The 23,144-nt window shown below is 40.9% G+C and overlaps 1 protein-coding gene across 1 annotated transcript in view; it reads left to right on the top strand.

Moving 5' to 3' along the window:
* Window positions 1-17,089, top strand: part of STX12 (syntaxin 12) — a 28,158-nt gene extending 11,069 nt beyond the window's left edge. Inside the window, exons 2-9 of the mRNA XM_080922019.1 lie at window positions 1,128-1,197; window positions 3,722-3,821; window positions 8,409-8,546; window positions 8,832-8,875; window positions 10,309-10,414; window positions 11,601-11,673; window positions 12,749-12,831; window positions 15,079-17,089. Of these exons, the coding sequence (XP_080778145.1) occupies window positions 1,128-1,197; window positions 3,722-3,821; window positions 8,409-8,546; window positions 8,832-8,875; window positions 10,309-10,414; window positions 11,601-11,673; window positions 12,749-12,831; window positions 15,079-15,171 (707 nt within the window). The 3' untranslated portion in view covers window positions 15,172-17,089. The remainder of the gene's footprint in view (window positions 1-1,127; window positions 1,198-3,721; window positions 3,822-8,408; window positions 8,547-8,831; window positions 8,876-10,308; window positions 10,415-11,600; window positions 11,674-12,748; window positions 12,832-15,078) is intronic.
* Window positions 17,090-23,144: the final 6,055 nt, after the last annotated feature.

The following is a 23,144-nucleotide window of genomic DNA, read 5'->3' as shown; positions in this document are numbered from 1 at the left end:
GCTGTGTATTTGGCTGTAATGCCATATGAGCAAAGAACACACTCCACTGGAGTCTGTATGCCTGGGATTGGGTTTTTAACTGTGTTACTTTTTGTATGTACATACATAAGATGCATGTATTGCCTCACATATCCATTTCAGACCATTGCTATGAAAGTTAGAAGATGTGTGCACATTTTAGTAGAGTACTTGATACTAGAAGTGCTTAATCCATGTCCACCTGTTACTGAAAATAAATGTGCATTGTCTTTCTAAAAGCATTTGCCATAGAAAAACTAGTTTGTATTGGTGGATAAATTTTGTTGTTGTTTTTGAGACAGGATTTCCTGTATTCCAGACCAGCTTTGAATTTGCTATTTTTCCAAGGATAACTTTGAACTTAATGGCATGCACCACCCTGTTTTTTTTTTTTTATGTAGTGCTCAACACAGAACTTCATGCATGCTAGGCAAGATCCCTACCAATTAAGCTGTATCCCTAACCCCCATGGATTAAGATTGCTTGTTAAAAGCTGGTATAGTGACTCTCACTTTAATGTCAAGGAAAATGTGACTAAAAAAAGAGAATCAGTTGTTCTCCCACTAGACCATTTATTCTTTCCCTCGTGATCCCTTTGGGTCACTGAGAATAATTTTTTTTTTTAATTTATGGCTGGAAATCCAACTAGATTAAATTGTCAGGAGTCTAACTTATAAGATGGAGACTCTGTCTCAGAAAAAATAGTCAAGATATTGTTGCAGATGTTGTAGCTTTGAGACTTTCCCAAAGGTGATGAATGCTTCCTTGCCTTTTTATGCTACTGGGATGGAGCCCCAGGCCTTGGGTATTTGCACTGCCAGTTTCCTGCCTTCCCATTCCCAAAAGGGTAAAATATTTAGTGTTGTAAACATCTAGAAGAATTATTTAGTTCTTTGGAGAAGATAACCAAAACCACCTTCAGTTTAATGAACCTTGCAAAAGCACTGTGGAGGAATGTGTTTGTCAAGATTCTGGTTTTAACATGGTTCCTGTTAGTTGCACATGCATAGGGTATGGGTTGACCAGTGCTCTGCAGAATAGGATGTGCATGATGAATGTGTTTGTTTTTTTTTTTTTTTTTTAAATAAATCTTTCCCCCTTTTTTCTAGCTGCTCAGATAAAGAATTTGATGAGCCAACTTGGAACGAAGCAGGACTCAAGCAAACTCCAGGAAAATTTGTGAGTAGCTTCCCCAGAAGGTTGAGTTCTATGAGGGCCCTTTGAAGACATGGGCTTTCCTCAGGGCAGTGAGGTCAGAGTGGGAGAGATGATGGTTAGGTGGTAATAGCTGGACCTGGAAAAGGGGAGCAAAGTATATTAATGGGTCCAGATTTCTGCTGCCTTGAACTGTTTCTTTTCTTGGTCTGGTTTGCAGAGTAGTTTAGAGAAGCAGAGAAGGAACTCTCTCTACTCTTCAAGTGCCTCAAGGAGCTGTCTCAGTATAACCCTGTGTTGATCTTTCTGTTGACACAGGACTCCTGATGACTTTAGTCTACTTGGATTTCCAACTCTGAATAAGAAAAAAAAATTACTCTCAGTGACCCAAAGGGACCATGAGGGAGAGAATGAATGGTTTGGTGGGAGAACAACTTTTTTTTTTTAAATCACATTTTTCTTGACTTTATTTTTGTTGTAAAAGTTCTATTCTTGCTGTGTGTGGTGGCTCACACCTTTAAACCCAGCACTGGGAGGCAGAGGCAGACAGATCTCTGTGTTTGAGGTCAACCTGGTCTACAGAGAGTTCCAGGACAGCCAGACTACAGAGAGGAACCTTGCTTCAAACAAACAAACAAAAACTCCCAACAAAACAAAACAAAAAAAAAAAATTCTTAGGGGTGGAGAAATAGTTCAGAGGTTAAGAGCACTGGTTGTTCTTCCTGAAGACTGAGGTTTAATTCCCAGCATGGACTTGGGTGCTTCACAACCGTTGATAGCTCTATTTCTGTGGGGTCTAGCTCTCTTTTCTGGCCTCTGTGGGCACTGCACATGTTTGTGCACTGTTGCAGTAAAAATTGTATCTTTGGTGCCAGAAAAATGGCTCAGCAAATAAAAGTGTTTGGAGCCCACATGGTAGAAGGAGAGCTCTAAGTCTAGAAAGTTGTTCTGTAATGGCAGCATATTTCATGTGCATCCTGGTACACCTGTGTCCAAATACATCATGGGACACCTGTACACACACACAAACACACACACACACCCCAAATAAAATGTAATTTTTTCTTAAAGTTCTGTTCTTTATCTCCGATGGGCTCAAACTCACAGAGATCCACCTGCCTCTGCTGGGATTAAAGGCAGTCGCCACCATAGCCCAGCTCTGTTCTTCATCTCTGAAGTCTGTTGAGCAGCATTGTTTGTTTCCTCTAGATGTCCTGAAATGAGCAAGTAACTGTTAGCACAAGGAACTATTCTAAGGAGAGGTGACATGTCTGCATGTTAGAGTTTCTAGGATGCTCTGGCTCCTGATTGGCTCCTCTTGTTATCTCTCTGCTTTTCTAATCTTAGAAGCCTGCTTGCAGTGAAAAAACAGTGTGGTGTTTTTTGTTCTAGGCACTAAGACTGCTGCAACAATAGACCATAGACCGAGTAGTTTATAAACAATCACCATTTTATTTTTCACAGTTTCTAAGGCTGAGAAGTTGAATGAAGATCAAGGCTTTGACAGATATAGTGTCTGATGAAGGCCCTCTTTTTCATAGAGAATGTTTGGTCTTTGTTTTTCTTTTGAAATGGTTTCACTCTAAAGCCTTGGCTGCCCTGGAACTTACTATGTAAACCAGACTAGCCTGGAACTTCTAGAGATCTGTCTGCTTCTGCTTTCCAATTATAGGGATTAAAGGCATTCACCATCACACTAGCCAGATGATACTTTTATTATCGTGTCCTTGGTGGAATGTATTCTTGTAAGGCCCATCACAGGCTAGTAATTTTCTAATCCCACCTCCTAATATCATCACTTGGGCTAGGAGCTCAACATGAATTCAGACCACCACATATGGCTTCTCTGTCACCCCAAAAAACCTTTGTAGAAATTGCTGAAGAGGAGAGGAAGCCATCACCCAGCTTCTTTATATGTGGTTTTTGGTTGTTACTGTTTAAGGTGCTAGAGACTGAATCTAGTATCTTGTACAAGAGGTAAGTGCTCAAAACAGCATAGGGCCCAGATGCCAGGCATAATGATGAAGGGAGTGGACAGCAAAGGAAAAATCTGCACAAAGAACCAGGTTTTAAGCAGGAGCTTGGGATGGATCTTTGGAGCTTTTTCCTAGGTATGTAGGAAGCTATGCTTTTAATAGTTTCATCTAACCACCCTAGTCAGTGGGACTGTTATAGGTGCTGACCATGCACAACTCCTGGGAATTCAGTAAGAATTTTAGAGTGAGCTCAGTGTGTTAAAGTCATCAAGTTTGGGTGTAGGTAGTAATTACTCTTCTGTTTCTATCAGAATACAGACATGCATTTCTTCCCTAATAGTTGAAATTCCTGGTCTGTGCTTCCTTCAGCAGGTTTCATTGAGTGAGCATCTTTCTGCTCAGTGGAACTGCTTCAGTAATGGTGAAGGCCTTTCAGTGGGCTTGTGAGCACAGCACTGAAGCTATTCTTCTAATGGCTCTTCGTTCCTTGTGTGGAATTCCTGAGCACAAAGTAATGCTAAGAGAGCTCTGAAGAAGCCACAGCATGCTGACACCTGTCTTTTCTCTCCTAGGCAGCAGTTACAGCACTCCACAAATCAGCTTGCCAAGGAAACAAATGAGTTGCTGAAGGAATTAGGGTCCTTGCCCCTACCCTTGTCTGCGTCAGAGCAGGTTGGTATATTTTGGTTTGTTTATTATCTAGAAAAGGACTTTGTTCTGGTGGAGTGGTAATATATGGAACAAAAGCTAATAGGCTTTCTTGATAGACATTCTCTAACACTTAATTTTCTTACCACATTCCCCAGTTTCATTTCTGTTGCTGTGATAAAATACCACAACAAAAAAAACAACGTAGAGGAGAATTGACAATTCTAGACGATAATCTGTTATTGTGGGAAAATGAAGGTACAGGAACTTGAGCAACTAGTCACATCTCATCCACATTCAAGAGGAGAAAAATGTGTGCTTGTTCTGTTTTCACTTGCTGTGCTTAGCTCCAGTTTTCTACTTTTTTTAATAAAAGTATTTTTATGTATGTGAGTACACTGTCGCTGTCTTCAGATACAGCAGGAGAGGGCATTGGATCCCATTACAGATGATTGTAAGCCACCATGTGGTTAGTGGGAATTGAACTCAGGACTTTTGGAAGAGCAGTCAGTGCTCTTAACCAATGAGCCATTTCTCTAGCCTCCAGTTTTCTACTCTAATACAGTTCATGATCTCCTACCTAGGGAATGGTGTTGCCTGCAGTGGACTGGATTCTTCCACACTATTCACTTTAGTTAAGACAATCTCCTATAGACATGTTGACAGACCAACCCGATGTAAACAATCACTCATTGAGTCTCTCTTCCCATACAATTATAGGTTGTGTAAAGATGACCATTAAACTACCCATACAGAGAGACAGTATGACTATTATGGCAGTAATGTCTGTACCAGGTATAGCAAAGTGCATGGCATCCATCATGTACTGTGCGTGTGATGGCTACTGCTATTATTAATAACACATTACAATGTATTTAGCCAAGAAGGAATCTCAGTGTTTGCATCTCTAGGCTTTGGTATCAGCTGGGTTTGCAGACTGGGTCTCTAGTTTGTTTTATGCCTCATATTTATACATTTTGACTAAATAGCTTTCATATTTTGCAGTCCCTTTTGTAGCTCAGGTCATCCATAGGTCTTAAGATAAAGGGATGCTTAGGGAAGACTTCTTTTCCAGCTGGAGATGTTCTGTCATTGAGTGCCTACCTGGCCTGTATACAGGGTTTGTTCCCTAGCATTTTAGTACGTGTGTCCTCTGGTTATTTCTGTGTAGATGCTTTGGTCCTTACTCCTGCTGATACTTCAGTGATAGGCCTGTTCTCCTTCCATCCATTTTCTTCACCTTCCTTCTAGACCATCCCTTTCTTTCTCCTAGCTGTGCACTGAAGGAGTACACATTTGCCAATAGCTTTTATAGTGATGACAAAGGACTCTAATGGCCTGATGCAGGCAAAGTCTTATAAGTGCTTGAGAATGAAATATTAGCCCCAGCAAAGTATAAATAGAAAGTTAGGTCTGCTACCAAAACCTTTGTCTGCTGTGTTCTGAAGCCAAAGACATATTTTTGGATTGTGCATGCTATTGTTCCCTCCATTAGCCTCAGTCTTTAAGGACACAAAATAGATGCAAACATGCTCTCCTCAGTGAAATACAATTCTGTTCCTGTCCTGTTGTGCTGACTTCCTTTGCCTTTCCATATCTAATCTGGCTCAGCCCCATTGCTCATCTTACCGGCGCCCTATATGTTATGCCAGTGGCTCTTAGGCTGTGGGTTGTGATCTCCTTGGGAGTCACATGACCCTTTCACAGGGGTCACATATCAGATATCCTGAATATCCAGATATTTACATTGCAATTCATAGCTAGCAAAATTAGAGTTATGAAGTAGCAATGAAAATACTTTTATGGTTGGGGGTCACCACAATATGAGGAACTGTGTTAAAGGGTTGTAGCATTAGGAAGGGTGAGAATTACTGTGTTAAACCAAATGCTTTGCTTTCTGTTTCCCATGCATACATTCTGTTAGTAGATCGCTCAGCTGCTGACTACTGTGGCCTTTATTTCACCTGTGGTGTCCAAGATGAGTTTCAGCCCTCTTCCCTGATTCTTTCTCAAAGTTGGCATACCCCAGAGTTCTTCCCTCAGCCTCTCTTCCCAGGAGCCTCGCCTGTTTACTGGTGTCAGTGTCATCGTGATGATGGCATCCAGAGGGTTCCCAAACTTATCTCATTGTGCTGCCAGCTACTGTTACCTTGTTTAGCTCTTCTCTCAGACTTACCTGTGGTGCTGGGAATGGAATCCAGAGCCATGCACATGCTAGATACCTGATCTGCTACTGCACTGTGTCTCCAGCTCTTGCTCTCCCCTCTTGAATATATTACCTTCCTGTAAAGTACAGTAATAATGGCCTTATTCTGAGTTTCTCATTCAAACCTATGAAATAAGTTGAATGAATATATATATATCCTTATAGAAATAACTGACAAATAAGAACTAGACACTTATAGCTCATAGAGCACTTAGCTGGTCCATGCAAGGTCTTTGGTTCCAGCCCCAGCATAGGGGAAAAAATGTGCCTTTGATTTGTCCTAAAGAAAAAAATTTGAAGGTAAATGTAAATTACTAATTGTTACAATGAGACTCACTTTAACTTTACTGAGACTCAGGTTAACTTTACTTATAGAGATTTAAAACTGACAATAATGGAAGGACTTTTTACATAAAATGTAGTAAATACAAGTTTATAAAATAAATTCAATTATTAAAATTTCTAATTTTAAAGAGTATAGTAATGTAGAAAGTATGATTTATTTTAAAAATGGCATTTTGGGGCCAAGGGATACTCAGTGTGTTTTCTTGATATGTATATATAAGGCCATGTGTTTGACCCAGTGAGTAATTTTTATTTGTTTATTTGTTGGTTGGTCTTTCTGTGTAGCTCTGGCAGCACTAGAACTCTATCTGTAGACCAGGCTGGCTTCAAACTCACAGAAATCCACCTGCCTCTGCCTCCCAAGTGTTGAGATCAAAGGCGTGCTGCCTGCCATGCCCAGCTTCAGCAACTTTAGACAGCAAGGTTAGGGGTGACGTTCTTTCCTTCCTGCAACAGTCCTCCTGTCTTTGCCTAGAGTGCTGGAATTACAGCCCACAGAATTTTCTTTTGGGGGTTGTTTGTTTAAGACAAAGTTTCACTGTGTGTCTCTGGCTGGCCTAGGACTGACTTTACCAGGCTGGCCCCCAGGTGCTGGGATCAAAGGCCTGCATCACTGTGTCCAGCCTGTTAAAATCTTTTCAATGCAAAGATTAAAATCCCAGAAAGAAGAAAAATTTTCTCACCTAAAGTGGCTTTCAGTGTTGCTGTCACCTCCCCGGGTTTGAAGTCTGAGTCATTCTGACTGTACCCTCTTCTTCCATCTCTAGTCACCAAGTCATAATGTTTCTTATACTCCTTTTTGTTACCCAATTACTGCCATTATGTCCTCCTACCTATTAAACCTAGATTGTAGCAGTAATTTTTTTTTATTTCTCATTCTAGCTAGCAAATGTGACAGCCTAGTTTCTCTACATTAGTAGGTTGTCCTCACCAGGCAGTGTCCCCCATCAGTTGCTGTTGGTCCGTTCCTCAGGGGTGACCTTGTGTGCACGTTTGACTTTTAGAACGCCTCCTTTAAAGGTTTTTTTTTGACGATTTATTAGTTTATGTATGTGACTACTGTTGCTTTGTGTGTATTCTTCAGACACACCAGAAGAGGGCATCAGATCCCATTACAGATGGTTGTGAGCCACCATGTGGTTGCTGGGAATTGAACTCAGGACCTCTGGAAGAGCAGCCAGTGCTCTTAACCACTGAGCCCCTCCTTTTTTTTAAGTTATGATATTTTTCAGTTTTATGACATAGGAAAATAAGCTATTCACAAAAATACAGTATTGGCTGGGCAGAGGAGCACATGGCTTTAATCCCAGCATTTAGGAGGCATAGGCAGGTGAGTGTCTATGAATTCAAGGACAGCCTGGTTTTACAGACCAAGTTCCAGGACAGCCAGGGATGCACAGAAACACCCTGTCTCCACAAACCGTTAAAGAAGAAGTGGAAGAGGAAGAAGAGGAGGAAGAACAGGAGGAGAAGAACAATACAGTATTTAAGTCAGATGTGTAGCCCAGAGAGTGGTCTCAATTTATAGTTAAGTAGTGTAGTGAAGATAACTAAAGGTAAATAAAGTCGGGTTTTTTTTTTTTTTAAGTTTTTTGAGATTTTTAAAACTTTAAAAAGAAAAGCTGTAAAGGAAAATAATGGTAATTTTCAGGAAAACTAATAACAGTATAGAAAAGTGGTTTTAATTCCCCCTCCCCCTGCAAAAAGCCCTGAAAAACAAAAAAGAAACTAGATGCTCTGAGCTCAAAGGCTTTACTATGCATTTGGATTGTCCAGGGACCAAATATTTCAAATTGCAATTCCTTTTGAGTATTGTAAATGCCACCTAGTTCCCAGGTTCAACAGTGTGCTTCAACCTGGTCTGTAGGATAAACTGGGAATTTGATTCAGGAAAGAACAAACGCAGCATTAAGCGGGGGGAGGGGGTATTTTATATTAACTTTTGTACTATGAAATCTCTTAAGTATATAATCAGTATCATATATAATGCTTTTAATCAGTATTAACCCAAATGATTCTGAGTTCACTTGCGATTTCAAGTTTCTGCTTACTTTCTTCAGCGCCAGCAGAAGCTTCAGAAGGAGCGGCTCATGAATGACTTCTCGTCGGCCTTAAACAATTTCCAGGTTGTGCAGAGAAGGGTATCTGAGAAGGAAAAAGAAAGCATCGCGAGAGCGAGAGCTGGATCTCGTCTTTCTGTAAGTTCACTCCCAAGAGAAGGACCAGCCAGAGGGTGCACCCCAGCACGTTCCCTTTCTCCAGCAGATAACATGCTGTATGTTCTCGTCCAAACTGAAAGGCAGACTTACTTTCTCCCATTTTATACTTGTTTCTTACTCAAGACAGATTGCCAGAGTGTTGTCTTATAGATCTGGTCAGAGTGGAGGGATGTCACTCCTTAGAACTGTGGCTAAGGCAGCTCTTGTTTTGTGTATCTCTGGCATGTTTTTGGATAATAGCAATGACAGCCATCTGTTTTTTAGGCAGAAGACAGGCAAAGAGAAGAACAGCTCGTCTCATTTGACAGGTAAAAGTCACTCGGGATAGTCACTGTGAATCCACACCTTTGTGGATTTTTTTTTTTCTTATGTTTATGGAGGTTTGCTTGCATGTAATTCTGTTTAGCATGCATATGCCCAGTGCCGACAAAGACCAGAATAGAGCTTTGAGTCCCTTAAAATTGGAGTTTTAGATAGTTGTGAGCTACCATGTAGGTGCTAGGAGTCAAACCTGGGTCCTCTCTAAGAGCAAGTAGTGCTCTTGATTATTGAACCATCTCTCCAGTCTCTTTGTGACTATTTTTACTTAAAAATTTAAAAAAAAAAAAAAAGATCAGGGCTGGTTGTAGTGGCACTTGCCTTTAATCCCAGCGCTTGATAAGCAGAGACAAGAGGATCTCTGAGAATTCAAGGTCAGCCTGGTTTACATAGTGAATTCTAGGACAGTAGGACAGCGAGAGCCACATAGTGAGAACTTAACTCAGGGAAAAACTAGAAATAAGATCTGGAGATGAGCCAAACGTGGTAATGCATACCTGTAACCCTAGCACCGTGTGGGATGAGGCAGGAGGATCAAGAGGATTGGAGGTAGCCTAGGCTACTTAGCTTGTCTGTCACATAAGTAAGTAATGAATAACTAGAGTTGGAGAGATGACTCAGTGGTTAAGAATAATGGCTGCTTTTGCAGAGGAACAGGTTCCGTTCCCAATACTCACATGGTGGCTCACAGTTGTCTGTAGTCTGGTCCAAGAGGATTCAGTGCCGTCTTCTGGCTACCAGGTGCCATGCCTGCTCTATTTTTTTTTTAATTTAGTAGATAGTACATTTTTCTCCTAAGTGTACTCACAACTATCTAAAACTACAGTTTCAAGGGATCCAAAGCTCTTCTGGCCTCTGTGGGCACCAGGTATATACATGGTGCACAGAATTACCTGGAAAAAAAAAATCAAGTTGCAAACATTTTATTAGGTTTTAGTTTGGTTTTCTCTTAAGTGGAGTCTATCCCAAAGCATAGTGTCAAGGAAATTCCAGATGTGGTTCTGGTAGATGAGTCGGTGAAACCCTATTTGGTGGCTTAGTGTATTTTTCTTCCTTCATTTAGTGGGCCTGGCACCAGCCCTGCTATACTCTGAGAGTTTCCTGGAGAGCCAGGTCTGTGTAATTCATTGAGTTAAACCTCTGGATATTTTCCTTTTCTAGCAAGTCCTAGCAAGACTGCAAACAACAACAAAGACCAAGGCAAAGAGGTCTATCCTTTATAATCACGCCTCGTCTCAGTTTTACTTTCTTTATGTCACATCTTTGCCTCCGGATGGGAAATACAGCCACAGGGATTTTGTACTGATAGCAGAAGAGTTGGTTCCTGAGTAACATCACCTAGGTTCTGCTGTTAGTAGAGGTGTAGTTTTGTCTCCTCATACATTAGAGAGAAGGAATCAACTGAGTGCTTATCTCCCTGTAGCCATGAGGAGTGGAACCAGATGCAGAGTCAGGAGGAAGAGGCAGCCATCACTGAGCAAGACCTGGAACTTATTAAAGAGAGGGAAACGGCGATTCGGCAGCTGGAGGTGAGAGGCAGGCTATGGCCTTTGTTTGGCTCAGGTGTCTGCAGATATTAGGGGATTTTCTTTCACCAGATTAATATGAAAAGGGCTGAATTGAGTCTTTCATATGATCTCCAGGAGAGAAGCTTGCATGGAAAACAGGAAGGCAGGCAATACTGTGTTGATTCCTAGAACCTTCCCTCTCAGTGGCCATCTCCAGGTTAAGCAGGGCTGTGTGGAACCACAGAAGGCAGGCTCTAGTCTGCACAGCCCAGCAGAAGGCAGATGCTTACCGTTTAGGCAGGCAGGCATGGTTATTGAGGCAGTAGCTGAAAGTTTACATCTGATCCACAAGTTGAAGGCAGAGAGAGAGTGAAACTGAGTCTGGCTTGGACTTTTGGAACTTAAAAACCTACCCCTAGTAGCCTCTCTAACAAGGCCACACCTCCTAATCCTTCCTAATCCTTCCTGAATGGCCCACCACCTGGGACAATACTTAACCAAACCCCACCATATGAGCATACATTTAACAGGTGCCAGTCCACTGTTCTTTCACCTGATTTATATTAAGCTATGGCTTATTAAATATGAAAGTAAAAACCTGAACATAGAGAATCTTAGCTCCATTATTGCTGTGAATACCATGCAGTTGAGCCTAACAATCTGGGAAGTTATTAAACTTTTTCAATCAGAACAGGATGTCCTTTGACCCTGCCAACTGTTCTCAATCACTGAAGCTGTTTGTCAGTTGGAAGCTGTTTATAAGGCATCATCCACGTGACACAGGATCTAGTAGTTTCCTGGGGAACCATCTCCTTGGTTGTTTGTCTTCCATGTGTTCCCCATGCTGCACAGTCCTATAGAAGCCATTTAAATTACCAGTCAGAAGTCCTAGTAGTCACTGGCACTGGTCTGCTCTACCTGGATCTGTCACACTGAGCAGGTGTCCACACAGCACTCCAGCTTCTGCTGATACCGTTCAGGCTTCAGTGAGCTTACTAATTCCCAGGCAACATGTGCAATTAATATTGCTCAATGAATGGGATTCATGACTTTTCTTTTACAGTATTAGGAAGGCAATAGATAGTTTTCTATTTATGGAGAAACCGTTAAAGCACATGTGATTGTTAATCTTTACAGAAGGAAAGGAAAAAAATCTTCTAACGTGTTGCTTAATGTGAGCTAATTGATTGTTTTTAATCTCCCTTAGGCTGACATTTTGGATGTCAATCAGATATTTAAGGATTTAGCTATGATGATCCATGACCAAGGTGATCTGATTGGTATGTACTATTAATGCATCTAACCTTAGGGTGAGTACAAAGAACTCAGTAAGATGGGTCACTATAAACTTAATTTAGGAATATATTTTTTTAATTACTGAATTCATTTTCTTATACAGTCAACTGTTGAGATTAAAGAGGGTGGTTTGTAGTGAGCCCTGTTCACTATTATAGCCTGCAAGTCTGTTAGAGAAAGAGCTGTACCGCTCCAGACTCTTGCGGGATTGTGCGTTAGTCACTTTTTTTAAAAGCTTTTAATGTGGAAGTGATCTCAAATTTATAAAAAGCTGCAAAATAAAAACAGTATAAGGAATATTTTATATATCTCTACCCAGAATTTTCTTAGTTAATAACATTTTGCCCCATTTACCTTGTGATGTACCCCTGTGTGTGTAGATACATAAATATGTGCTCTGCACACACACACACACACACACACACACACACACACACACACACACACACACACACACACCCCAGTCGTTTTTCTTGAACCCTATATAGGTGAATTGCATAATTATAACCCCGTGCTATTAAATATGTCAGTATTTCTGAAGAATGGTGTTCTCTTACCATGTTAGAAACTTGTAGCTGGGAATGATAGTGATGCTTGTAACCTCCCGCTCATGTAGAGTCGTGAGTTTCAGGAGTTCAGGCCACCATCAGCTACATGGCATGTTGTTGAGGCCATCTTAGACTACATGAGACCCTATCTCAAAAAACTAAATGAAGTAAATTTTTGATCTCATGGCTGGCTGGTTTGGATGGTAATGGTGAACCTAAGGCCTGTGCCATCAAATCTGTTCAGAGGGGCTGGATAGATGGCACAGCAGCTAAGAACAGTGGCTGCTCTTCCAAAAGACTATGCTTTGATTCCCAGCACCTACACACCAACTCACAACCATTTGTAACTCTAGTTCTAAGGGATCCAACACCCTCCAGGGATGTACATGGTATACAGACATATATGCAGACAAAACATCCATATGCTTTTAAAAAAAAGAAAGAAAATTTGCTTGTTCTTTTCGGTGTTGAAATACCTGAATTGCTGAAATGTGCACTGCATTTTTTACAGATAGCATAGAAGCCAATGTGGAAAGCTCAGAGGTGCATGTGGAAAGAGCCACTGATCAGCTACAAAGAGCTGCTTACTATCAGGTAAAAGCCAATATCAAAGAAAGTCACTCAATGCTTAGACTCAGCGGACCTCTAGGCTGTGCTGACACATTGCTGGCAGCTGCAGTCTGTTGCCTGAGTTTAAACTGGAAGCCAGCAGTCATAATTTGCAGCTCTAGTCCATTTTTAGCATTTATCTTTGCAGCCAGATCTCCAACAATGACCAATCCTGAATAACTTACACAGAAGTTGTGTGGCCGTAAAGCTAATGTCATGAGCTAGCTTGATGCCTATAATCTAGCATGATGCTAACCTTATATCCTAAATGGAGGGACTGTTGGGAGAATAAGAGCTGCAGTGAGAGCAGAGCTTGGGAGACACTGTGTGCTGACAGTTGACTCAGAGCACGGTGGCTTAGAATCTGCTATGCTGGCTCATTGGGGATAGGCCTTAATTAATCATCATGGAGCTGTGCCCAGAAGGTGATGCTTCTGGCTTTATGACTTAAAAAAAAATTATTTATATATATATATTATTTATATATAATATATATATATATATTTTATATATATATATATATATAATATATATATATACACTGTAGCTGTCTTCAGACACATCAGAAGAGAGCATCAGATCCTGTTGCAGGTGGTTGTGAGCCACCATGTGGTTTCTGGAAATTGAACTCAGGACCTCTGGAAGAACAGCAGTCAGTGCTCTTAACCACTAAGCCATCTCAACAGCCCCAGCTTTAAGACTTTTATGAGTCTTTTTTGTTTGGTTTGGTTGAGACAGGTTCTCACTGTGTAGTCCTAGCTCACTTGGACTTTGTAGAGCAGGCTGGCTTGGAACTCATAGAGATTCTCCTGCCTCTGCCCCCATGTGCTGAAATTAAAGGCATGTGGCACAATACCCTACTCTTCTTCTGAGTCTATAACTCAGGTTTTAGGTATTAAAAATGATGTCCTCATTTGATGTTGCATGGCTTTTTAGAAGTAACTAGCATTTTAGTCATTTTCTGGATTCCTAGAGTAGCTGTATTTTACCTGGGAACACACATGGGCAAGTTGAGTTCTTGAAAACCTGATGATTTTAGTTTACTTCAGTAAAAGAGTAATTACGTCTACCCAATGTTGTAGTGTGTGGGAGCTAAGAGATGTTAATGAGATTATAGCAGAAAAGGAGAGTTCGAGGTAAATGCTAAGGAGAAGAACATCAAATGTACAGTATGATCCAGTTATTCCAAACAGGAATATGTAGAGATGAGAGAGTAGGAGGAGCCTGGCATGCTAGCATGGGTCTTTAGCCCAGCATTCAGGAGGCCAAGGTAGTGGATCTCTAGAGAGAGCTAACCTGAACTAGAGAGAGAGATCCAGGCCAGCCAAGGCTGCAGAGTGAGACCTTATTTCAAACAAACAAGAGAACAGAAAGAAATAGAATCTTATGTTAACAGTCTCATCTATGGAGGGTTATTATCTTTCTACTGCTTATATATTTTACAATGAACATACAGTCTGAGATAGAAGTGAGTTATTAAAATACATGCATAAAAATAAAATAAGTTAAATTAAAGAATAAAAATAAATTAAAATAAAATAAATACATACATAAGGGCCTCTGGAGAAAGCTCAGTGGTTAGAGCAAACAGAGCCCTGGAATCCAAATCCTTAGCTTCCATGGGTGGATGTGGCAGCTGCTTGTAATTCCAGCCATGGAGGTAGAAGCTGGATTTGAACAAGATTCAAGAACAAAGTGGCTAATGTGAGACAAGTCATATCAGCAAACAACACGTAGAACAAAGGCACAGCTCCTTTGCAAACTTGCATTTGGGAACGGTGACACTTGCAGTACTACTTAGAACTGGCAACTTGAGATTTTTGAGATGTTTGTGGGCTGGAGAGATTGCTCAGTGGTTAGAGCACTGGCTGCCCTTCCAGAGGTCCTGAGTTCATATCCCACAACACCACATGGTGGCTCACAACCATCTGTAATGGGGTCTGATGCTCTTAGGTGTACATGCAGATAAAGCACTCATATACATTAAATAATAAATAAATCCTTTAAAAAAAGATGTTTGCATCTTTGTGGGTGGTAAGAGTTAATTGTAGGCTGGGGATGGCACTCAGAAACGGGGTGCTTACCTAGCGTGCATGAAGACCTGTGTTAAATCTCAGCAGTGAAATATAAGGATGTTCAGAATGATAAGGAGTCAGATTATGATGCACTCTGAATCTTGGTATAAACATGTTTACTTGTTTCATGAGTGTTTTTAAATATTTCTTTCCTCAGAAAAAGTCTCGCAAGAAGATGTGTATCCTCGTGCTTGTCCTCTCAGTGATTGTTACGGTCTTGGTAGTGGTTATCTGGGTTGCTTCTAAATGAAGTGTGGTTGCCTCAGAGCCATCCAAGGGCAAGTGCTTAATGGAGTCTTGCCAGAACAGACTGACCACAGAAGAGAGTGTGTACCAGAGTGTCCCGTGATAATTTAGCTAGAAACTAACTATTAACTAGTCCTTGGAATTAGTGACCATGGAGACAAGTATTTATCAATTTATGCATATATTCTATTCATTTCTCAAATAACAAATTAACTTATGTGTATTTTTCTTTCTCTTGTATTTTGATTGCCCTTTATTGCAAGTGTTTATTGACAGTTCCATTGTGGATATTCTTTTTGACAGGTGACACTACATCATAATATTGTCTTTTTGTATATATACAAACTTCACCTTTTTATGAGTATCTGAGATAAATTTCCTTCTGGAGCCAGCCTATTAGAATCTGAGAAACTGTACAATATTGCCAGCAGTTTTTATTATTTAACATTTTGCTTTGAGTTTCTGAGGGGTCTGTTCTCTGTCTTGCAAGATTTTGGCACTATATATATAACTGGCGAGTAAGAACATTGTACCCGTGACTTCAGATGAAATGAGAAAAGCCTGTCAGAATGGGCCCATTGCCAGGGTGTGTGGGACAGTCTGGGTTTGAGTTAAATTGACTTTATCGTCTGTTGGTGTCCATCCTAGCCCACTAAGCCATCTCACTCCTGTTTTAAAGAGGATCAGTTCATTGCCGTTGTTAAAATCAATCAGGTCTCTCTCCCCCCCGTCTACATAGAATGGGAGAATTAGGTACAGCATGATTTTGGAAAGCAAATAAGGATTGTTTGGGTTGGTTCCATCTTGTTCACTTGTGGCTTTCATTCTGGTGAATGATAAATGTTGCTCTCGAAGCTGATCTCCACCCTTGTAGGGGTTGCCTGGCTTTGATCGCAAGATTCTGAAATATAGACTGAAGTGGGGTTTAAAACCCAGTCTGTGAACCTACCGATAAAGCAAAGCAAAGGTTCATTTTGTAAATAATACTGGTTTAATGATGTTAGACTTAGCCTAATTTATGAACAAGAGATCAAACTGTGTGTAGTTTTAGATAAAAACAGTTTTAATAAATGGTTTCCTCCTTGTATATAAATGTTGTCTACCGCCCTTTTTCACTGGCCTACAACAGTCCGAGAGCGTGTGATTGGTTTAGGCTCTCGGATAAATGTGAATTGAGGCCGTAAATGTCAGCTCATCCTTCGCTGAATTAGAAGATCTGGCTACTGTGGCTGTATTTATGCTTGTTTCTTCTATTGCTCATAATGTCACTTAATCTTGTTCCACACTAATGTGATCAGTAGAGAAACAAATGCATAAGTTTCCCTGCACTGTTGCTCCACCCACCTACTCAACACAATAAACATTTCAAAGCTTTTGTACTTATTTCATGAGTTAACATCCTAATGACATAGCTCCATCAGGTATGTGCCATGAAAAAGACAGCTGCAAGAAGACTGGAGAGCAGGTAAGGTTTGGCTTAGGGATGGAAAAGGCATTGCTGCCTTTCTTTGAAAAGCAGGACAGAGAAAAACTGTCGTTTGCACACATTTCTAATCCTAGAACCTGAGAAGACAAGACAGGCGGGTTGGCTCAAGGCCAGACTGGGATACATGAAAGGTTTGAGATCAGACTCTGTTTTTAAGAGAAAGATGGAGAGGAAGAAAAGACAGCTGGCTGCATGCCACAGTGGCCCACATTGAGACTTCAGAGAGAAGCCCTGGTTCTCAGTCATAGTTGGGCTTGCATACGTCATTGGTGACAGTTCAAGAAATAAAAAATGGGGGGGGGGAACCTGTTGTGTCAAGCTATTGGGAACAATACAGTGGCTGTGACTGCGTGATACTATGGTGGCCGTCACAATGGCCATGAATAAGCAGGAACTTGGTCTGGAGTTGTACCAGTTTTCAGGAAGCTCTAATAAACCTATTCCTAGAACCTGCTTTGTACTTGATTGTCTTTGGAGGCACTATGGTCTGGGACAGTGGCTCTTGCCTTCATATTAGAAAGGTTTTTAAAATATGCTGAAGCCATGGTTTCCCTACTCAGAGATTCAACTTTCATTAGTCTGGTGTATTTCCTGGACATAAGAATCAGTTAAAGCTCCACATGCGTGCTGTGTGTGCATCTGCAGCTAAGAACTTTGTTTACAAGTCGAAAACGAGACTGAAATACAAAAGACCTGAGGAACCCTAGTCTACCAGTGACTTGCTGAGGGTATTTGAACAAGTTGCTTAGCTCATAAGCCCCATGATTTCTCATTTGCTTACATGCATCTATCTGTCTATCTTGTTTAAAATTCCTAGCAGATATCTAGTCTGAACATACAAATTGTAAATATGTTTCTGTATTCCTTTTAACTTTGCATCTCATATTCAGCATCCTATATTGACATTAAAAAGTTCTAGAAGCGCTAGGTACTTTTTGAAAAGAAAAAATAGATTTGAAAATTTTATTTTTCTGCATATGAATGTTTTGCCTACATATATGACCATGTACCATGTGCATGCCTGGTGCCCTCAGAATTCAGAGCAGAAGTCAGATCCCTACAACTGATATTAGAGATGATTGTGAGCCACCATGTGGGTACTGGGAACTTAGTCTTATTCTCTACACAAGCTACAAATACTCTCAACTGCTGAGCTGTCTTTTCAGCCCCTCTAACAGTCTCTTAACATGGATATGTGCTGTGTAGAGTTAATAAGAATATTCTGCCCACTTCATCAGTAATGTTTTACAATAAGAACTTAATACATATTAGATTGTTGCTCTTAGATCATTTGTGTTTTTGTGTTCATACCCACATGCACATGTCTTTTTATTTCAATAAGGAGTACTTTCCCACAAAGTATGCAGTCTGTAACATTTGAACTAAACATATACCTCAAAGTGAAATCACCAGGCAGGAATAGTAATACCTCAGGAAGTAGAGAGAGGTAGATGTCCATGAATTCAAGGCTGTCCTGGACTATATAGCAAGTTCCAGGCCAGCCAGGGCTACATAGTATGACCTTGCTTTGTTTTGGCTTGTTTTTGTTTTGTGTTGTTATTTGTTTTCAAAAGAAGGAAGAAAGGAAAATAAAAAATTATCATTCAGTCGGCAAAATAAAACACTAAACCCCTCATATTCCATTATTTGGCTACATTTGTATTTTCTGTTCAGAGACTATCTTAGTCATGAGAGTGAAACTTTTGCTTTTGGTCACTTAAGGACAGACTACAGAACTCATGTCACCCCATAGTCCATTCTGTTTCCCAGGGTTGGGAGCCCCTGCTTTCTCCCATGATCTCCAGACATGGGTGTTTAGCTCTAAGCTTCAAAGGATTCTTTCCAATATTGCATTCTAGCACTACAAAGTATAAATACTTTAAAATCTCCATCTAACTATAGTTTAGAAGGTGTGTGTGTGCGTGCGCGTGCGTGTGTGTGCATGCACACCTGTGGCCCAAAGAGGTGAGACTAGAGAGCATCAGGTCCCCTGAAGGTGGAGTTACAGATTTAAAGATTTATTTATTTATTTATTTATTTATTTATTTATTTATTTATTTATTTATTTATTTATTATATGAACACGCTGTAGCTGTCATCAGACACACCAGAAGAGGGCATCAGATCCCATTACAGATGGTTGTAAGCCACCATGTGGTTGCTGGGATTTGAACTCAGGGCCTCTGGTAGAGCACTCAGTGCTCTTAACCACTGAGCCATCTCTCCAGCCCAGAGTTACAGATTTAAAAAGCATTTAATTTTCAAAGAATAAACAGGTTGGTCATGGTTGCACTTGTGAGCCAGAGGCAGGTGGATCAGACCTTTGATGCCAAGCCTGATAGAACAAGAGGAATAGATGCTCAATGATACAAGTTTTAGAGTTGGATTATGACTAAAGACATTTTTTTACCTGTGGAGAAATGAGAATAATGCTTTAGTAAGGTTTTGTTTTGTATTTTTAATTGTATCTGAGAGAACATTCTTTCCAAATTTTTGTATGGGAGGAACTGAGGGAAGTGCATACATATGTGTATGTGTACATACACATATGTGTAGAGTTATATGCTACATATAACAACAACCTTGGGTATTGTTCCTCGGGTGTCTGGTTTTTTTTGTTTGTTTGTTTGGTTGGTTGGTTGGATTTTGGTTTTTAAGACAGGGTCTCTTGCAGGCTTATTTTGCCAGACAGGTGAGACTAGCTGGCCAGTGAGCTTCAATGGCTTTGCCTTTCTCTCTTTTCACGCCCCCCCCCATAATTTATTGATTTGTGTGTGTGTGTGTATGTGTGTGTGTGAATTTTATATATACCCCAACCAATCCCACTAATTTTCCAGTTCTTCCATGTTTGCTCTCTACCCTTATAACCTCCCCAAAAAGGAAGTAGAAAATGAAAAAATTAAAAAATGAGAAAAGTCTTGTCATGTAAACTGTGGTGTGTCACACAGTGTACCCCTTTGTCCAAACAATAATCCTTGCATCGAGTGATTTGTTTTGAGGCCTCTGGCTTTTGCTACGCTATCATCCTCACTGGGACTCCTCTCCAGTAACCTATTGTTGCCCAAACCATGGAGATCCTGCAGCTTTGGTTCTGCAGGACCAGCCCCTTCACATACTCCAGCAGCTCATAGATGGGGTAGGTGTTGGGGTGGGCCAGCTCAGTGCCCTGGATCTGTCTGCCTTCTGTTCAGACTGACATTAACCATCATTCCTAGCTTTTTACTTGGGTTTCAGGGCCCTAAACTTAGGCCCTTAGTCTTGCAAGACGAGTGCTTTATTGGCTGAACCATCACTTCAGCTCCCACCCACCTTTGTGTTGGTGGTGGAGAACAAACCTGAGACTATGCATGTCATGCACAAGGACCTGGATTCTGGATCAAAACCTTTGTGCTACAAAACCGATTTTTTAAATATTAAAATGAGAAGATGGAGCTTGGGCTATGGCTCAGTGGTAAACTGCTTAGTCAACATAGAAGAATCCCTGAATTCAGCCCCAAGCACTGGCAGAAGGTGGTGGCAGGTGCAACTTCATTTGTAGCTCTTAGTTGGCAGAATAAAAATTGACACACCTATTACACCTCCCCACACATACACATGCCCAAAGGTTCAAGGCAGGAATGATAGCTTGAAATAGGGATTTAAAGGCTTGAGGTATGGTGCATGTAGATCTCCTTTGTGGAATATTTCAGTCTTTAGTGCCAGTAAGCTACTGTGCTAGATTTTCTTACATTTAGTATGCCTGGAAGGCTATCTGGGAGATTTATTGCAGCCTTTTTCTATCTTTTATTTTTATTTTACATGTATTTTTGCCTTCATGCAGGTCTATACACCACATGCATGCTTGGTGCTGAGGAGTTTTAGAAGAGGGTGTTGGAGTTCCTGGAAGTAGAGTTACAGATGGTTATAAGCAGCTATGTAGGTGCTGGGAATCAAACCCAGGTCTTCTGCAAGAGCAAGTGTTCTTTATGGCTTAGCCATTTATTATGTTTATTTGGAAAGGTCATGCATATGTCACAGAATGTATGTAGGATTCAGGACAACTTGCAGGAGTCCTTTCTCCTTCCACTGTCTATCTGGTTCTAGGGATTGAACTAGGCTGTCAGGGTTGGAAGCAGACACCTTTTACCTGCATAGAGCCATCTTGTCAAGAAGCTAAGACAGGTAACCTGCCCATGACCACACAGCTCGTAAGGATGGTCATCTTGAGTGTTTATACCACCATTATCCAGTATATACAGTGTGTGCAATAGTGATAGAAGCCGCCCTCACCACATCTTCAGACTGCTTCCTCTAAGACAAATCTAGATAAACAGCAATTTTTATTTAAATTTTCACCACCATTGTTCCCCTCACATCACCTTGTGCACTTTTTATCTGTCACCCTGCTAAATGAAGCACTCTGCTTATAATGTCTAGCCATATGTCTTGGTCAGGGTTTTACTGTTGTTAGCAGACACCATAACCAAGTCAACTTTAATCAGGGCTGGCTTACAGGTTCAGAGGTTCAGTCCATTGTCATCAAGGCAGGAACATAGCAGCATCACTGTAGACATGGTACAGGAGGAGCTGAGAGTTCTACATCTTCTGAAGGCTGCTAGGATGAGGGTCTTAAGCCCACTCCCACAGTGACACCCCCACTCCAAGGCCACACTTCCAAATAGTGCCACTTCCTGGGCCAAACATTCAAACCACTACATTCCATTCCCTGGCCCTCATAGGCTTGTTCAAACATGAGCCAGTGGTGGGCCTTACCTAAACATAGCATAATGCAAAATACATTTAGTCCAACTTCAATGGTTTTTATAGTTTATAGCAGTCTTAACAATGTTAAAAATCTAAAATTCAAACTGTTCTGAGATTCAGCCAATCACTTAACTGTAATCTCCAAAGCAAGACAGGAAACCAGCCATCTTCTGCCTCCACCTCCAGAGTTCTGGAATTAAGGCATGTGCCACCACTACCAGGTTTTGTTTTTTTTTTTTTTTAACTTTTTTAAAGGTTTATTTATTTTAAGTATAAAAATACAGTGTAGCTGTCTTCAGACACACAAGAAGAGGGCATCAGATCCCTTTACAGATGGTTGTGAGCCACCTTGTGGTTGCTGGGAATTGAACTCAGGATCTCAAGAAGAGCAGTTAGTGCTCTTAACTGCTGAGCTATTTCTCTAGCCCCCTTTAACTTATTTTTAAAAGTTCCTTCAATTTTAAAGAAATCTGTCAGAATCTTAAAATATTAATGCCTTGAGAGTCTAGTCTAGAGATGTCTGTCAGAGACTTAAGAAATTAGCTTCTCTTTGACCAGATACCATGACAGCTAACCTAACAGTCTTTATTTCAGAAAGTTAACTGTATTGCTGTCCTCCAGTTTGCTGGTCTACACTAACACCATTGGCACCTAAACAGAATACTTTGCTCTGTAAGGGCCTTGTTGAGTCTAAAGGGTTGACAGAACAGAATCTGTGTTTGGAAAGGATGAGGGTGTGGCAGTGGCGTAGAGAATCGTAGGCTAAGAATACTCCTCTTGGATTTCTTGTGGAGACCACAGATGAGACGTTGAAAGTTGAACTTCAAGATTTTATGCAGTCATTGATAGCTCAGAATAACCTTAGCACTACCTAGTGGCTGAAAGGGAATTCAAAACTCAAAATCCCTCACCAGTTGCCAGATAAAGTTACCAGGTACCTTTATAAGTGTGTGTGGTGCTGTGGAATGTACTGCCTTGCATAAGGTAGGCAAGCATCCTGCCCCTTAACCAACTACACTCAGTCAAAAGTGTTTGATTTTTGTAGAGCTTGGAGAGATACCTCAGCAGTTAAGAGCACTTGTTGGTTTTGCATTTGACCTAGGTTTGGTTCCTACCACCCACATGGCAGATCATAACTGTCCGTATGTAATTCTAGTTCCTGGGAACCTGACACCCTCTTCTGTCCTCTGAGCATGCCAGACATGCATGTGATCCACATGCATACAAGATAGCCTAAACTCACCTGCCTCTGCCTCCAGGGTGCTGTGATTAATGGTATCTGCCACAACATTTTAAACAATCTTTACAAATCTTTTGCAACTCTTTGATTACTTTTCAGAAAAATATCCTGTGCTCCAAAAAGGGAGTCATGGGATCATTTCCTTAAAGTCAAAATAGAACTGGTTGGGGATTTAGCTCAGTGGTAGAGCACTTTGCCAAGGCCCTGGGTTCAGTCCTCAGCTCCGGAAAGAAAAATAAATTGATTGACTGCACTAGAATTGGGACCCCCCCCCCATTGGCTTGGTCCTTGGGCTCACAAAGCCAAATAGGGGACATTAATAGTCCTTTTGTATATTATCTTATTTTACTTGTTGAGACAAGATCTCTTTTTATAGCCCTGACTACCTTGGAACTCAACTATGTAGATTAGGCTGACCTGGAGCTCACAGAGATCCTTTTGCTTCTGCTTTCCACAGTCCTCAATAAAAGGTATGCATCACTGGATGAGGCTTGATATTTTGTCTCAT

The sequence above is a fragment of the Micromys minutus genome, assembly GCF_963924665.1.
Source record: "Micromys minutus genome assembly, chromosome: 9".
Taxonomy (NCBI): domain Eukaryota; kingdom Metazoa; phylum Chordata; class Mammalia; order Rodentia; family Muridae; genus Micromys; species Micromys minutus.
The sequence above is the reverse complement of the archived record's forward strand: the minus strand, read 5'-3'. Positions and strand labels throughout refer to the sequence as shown.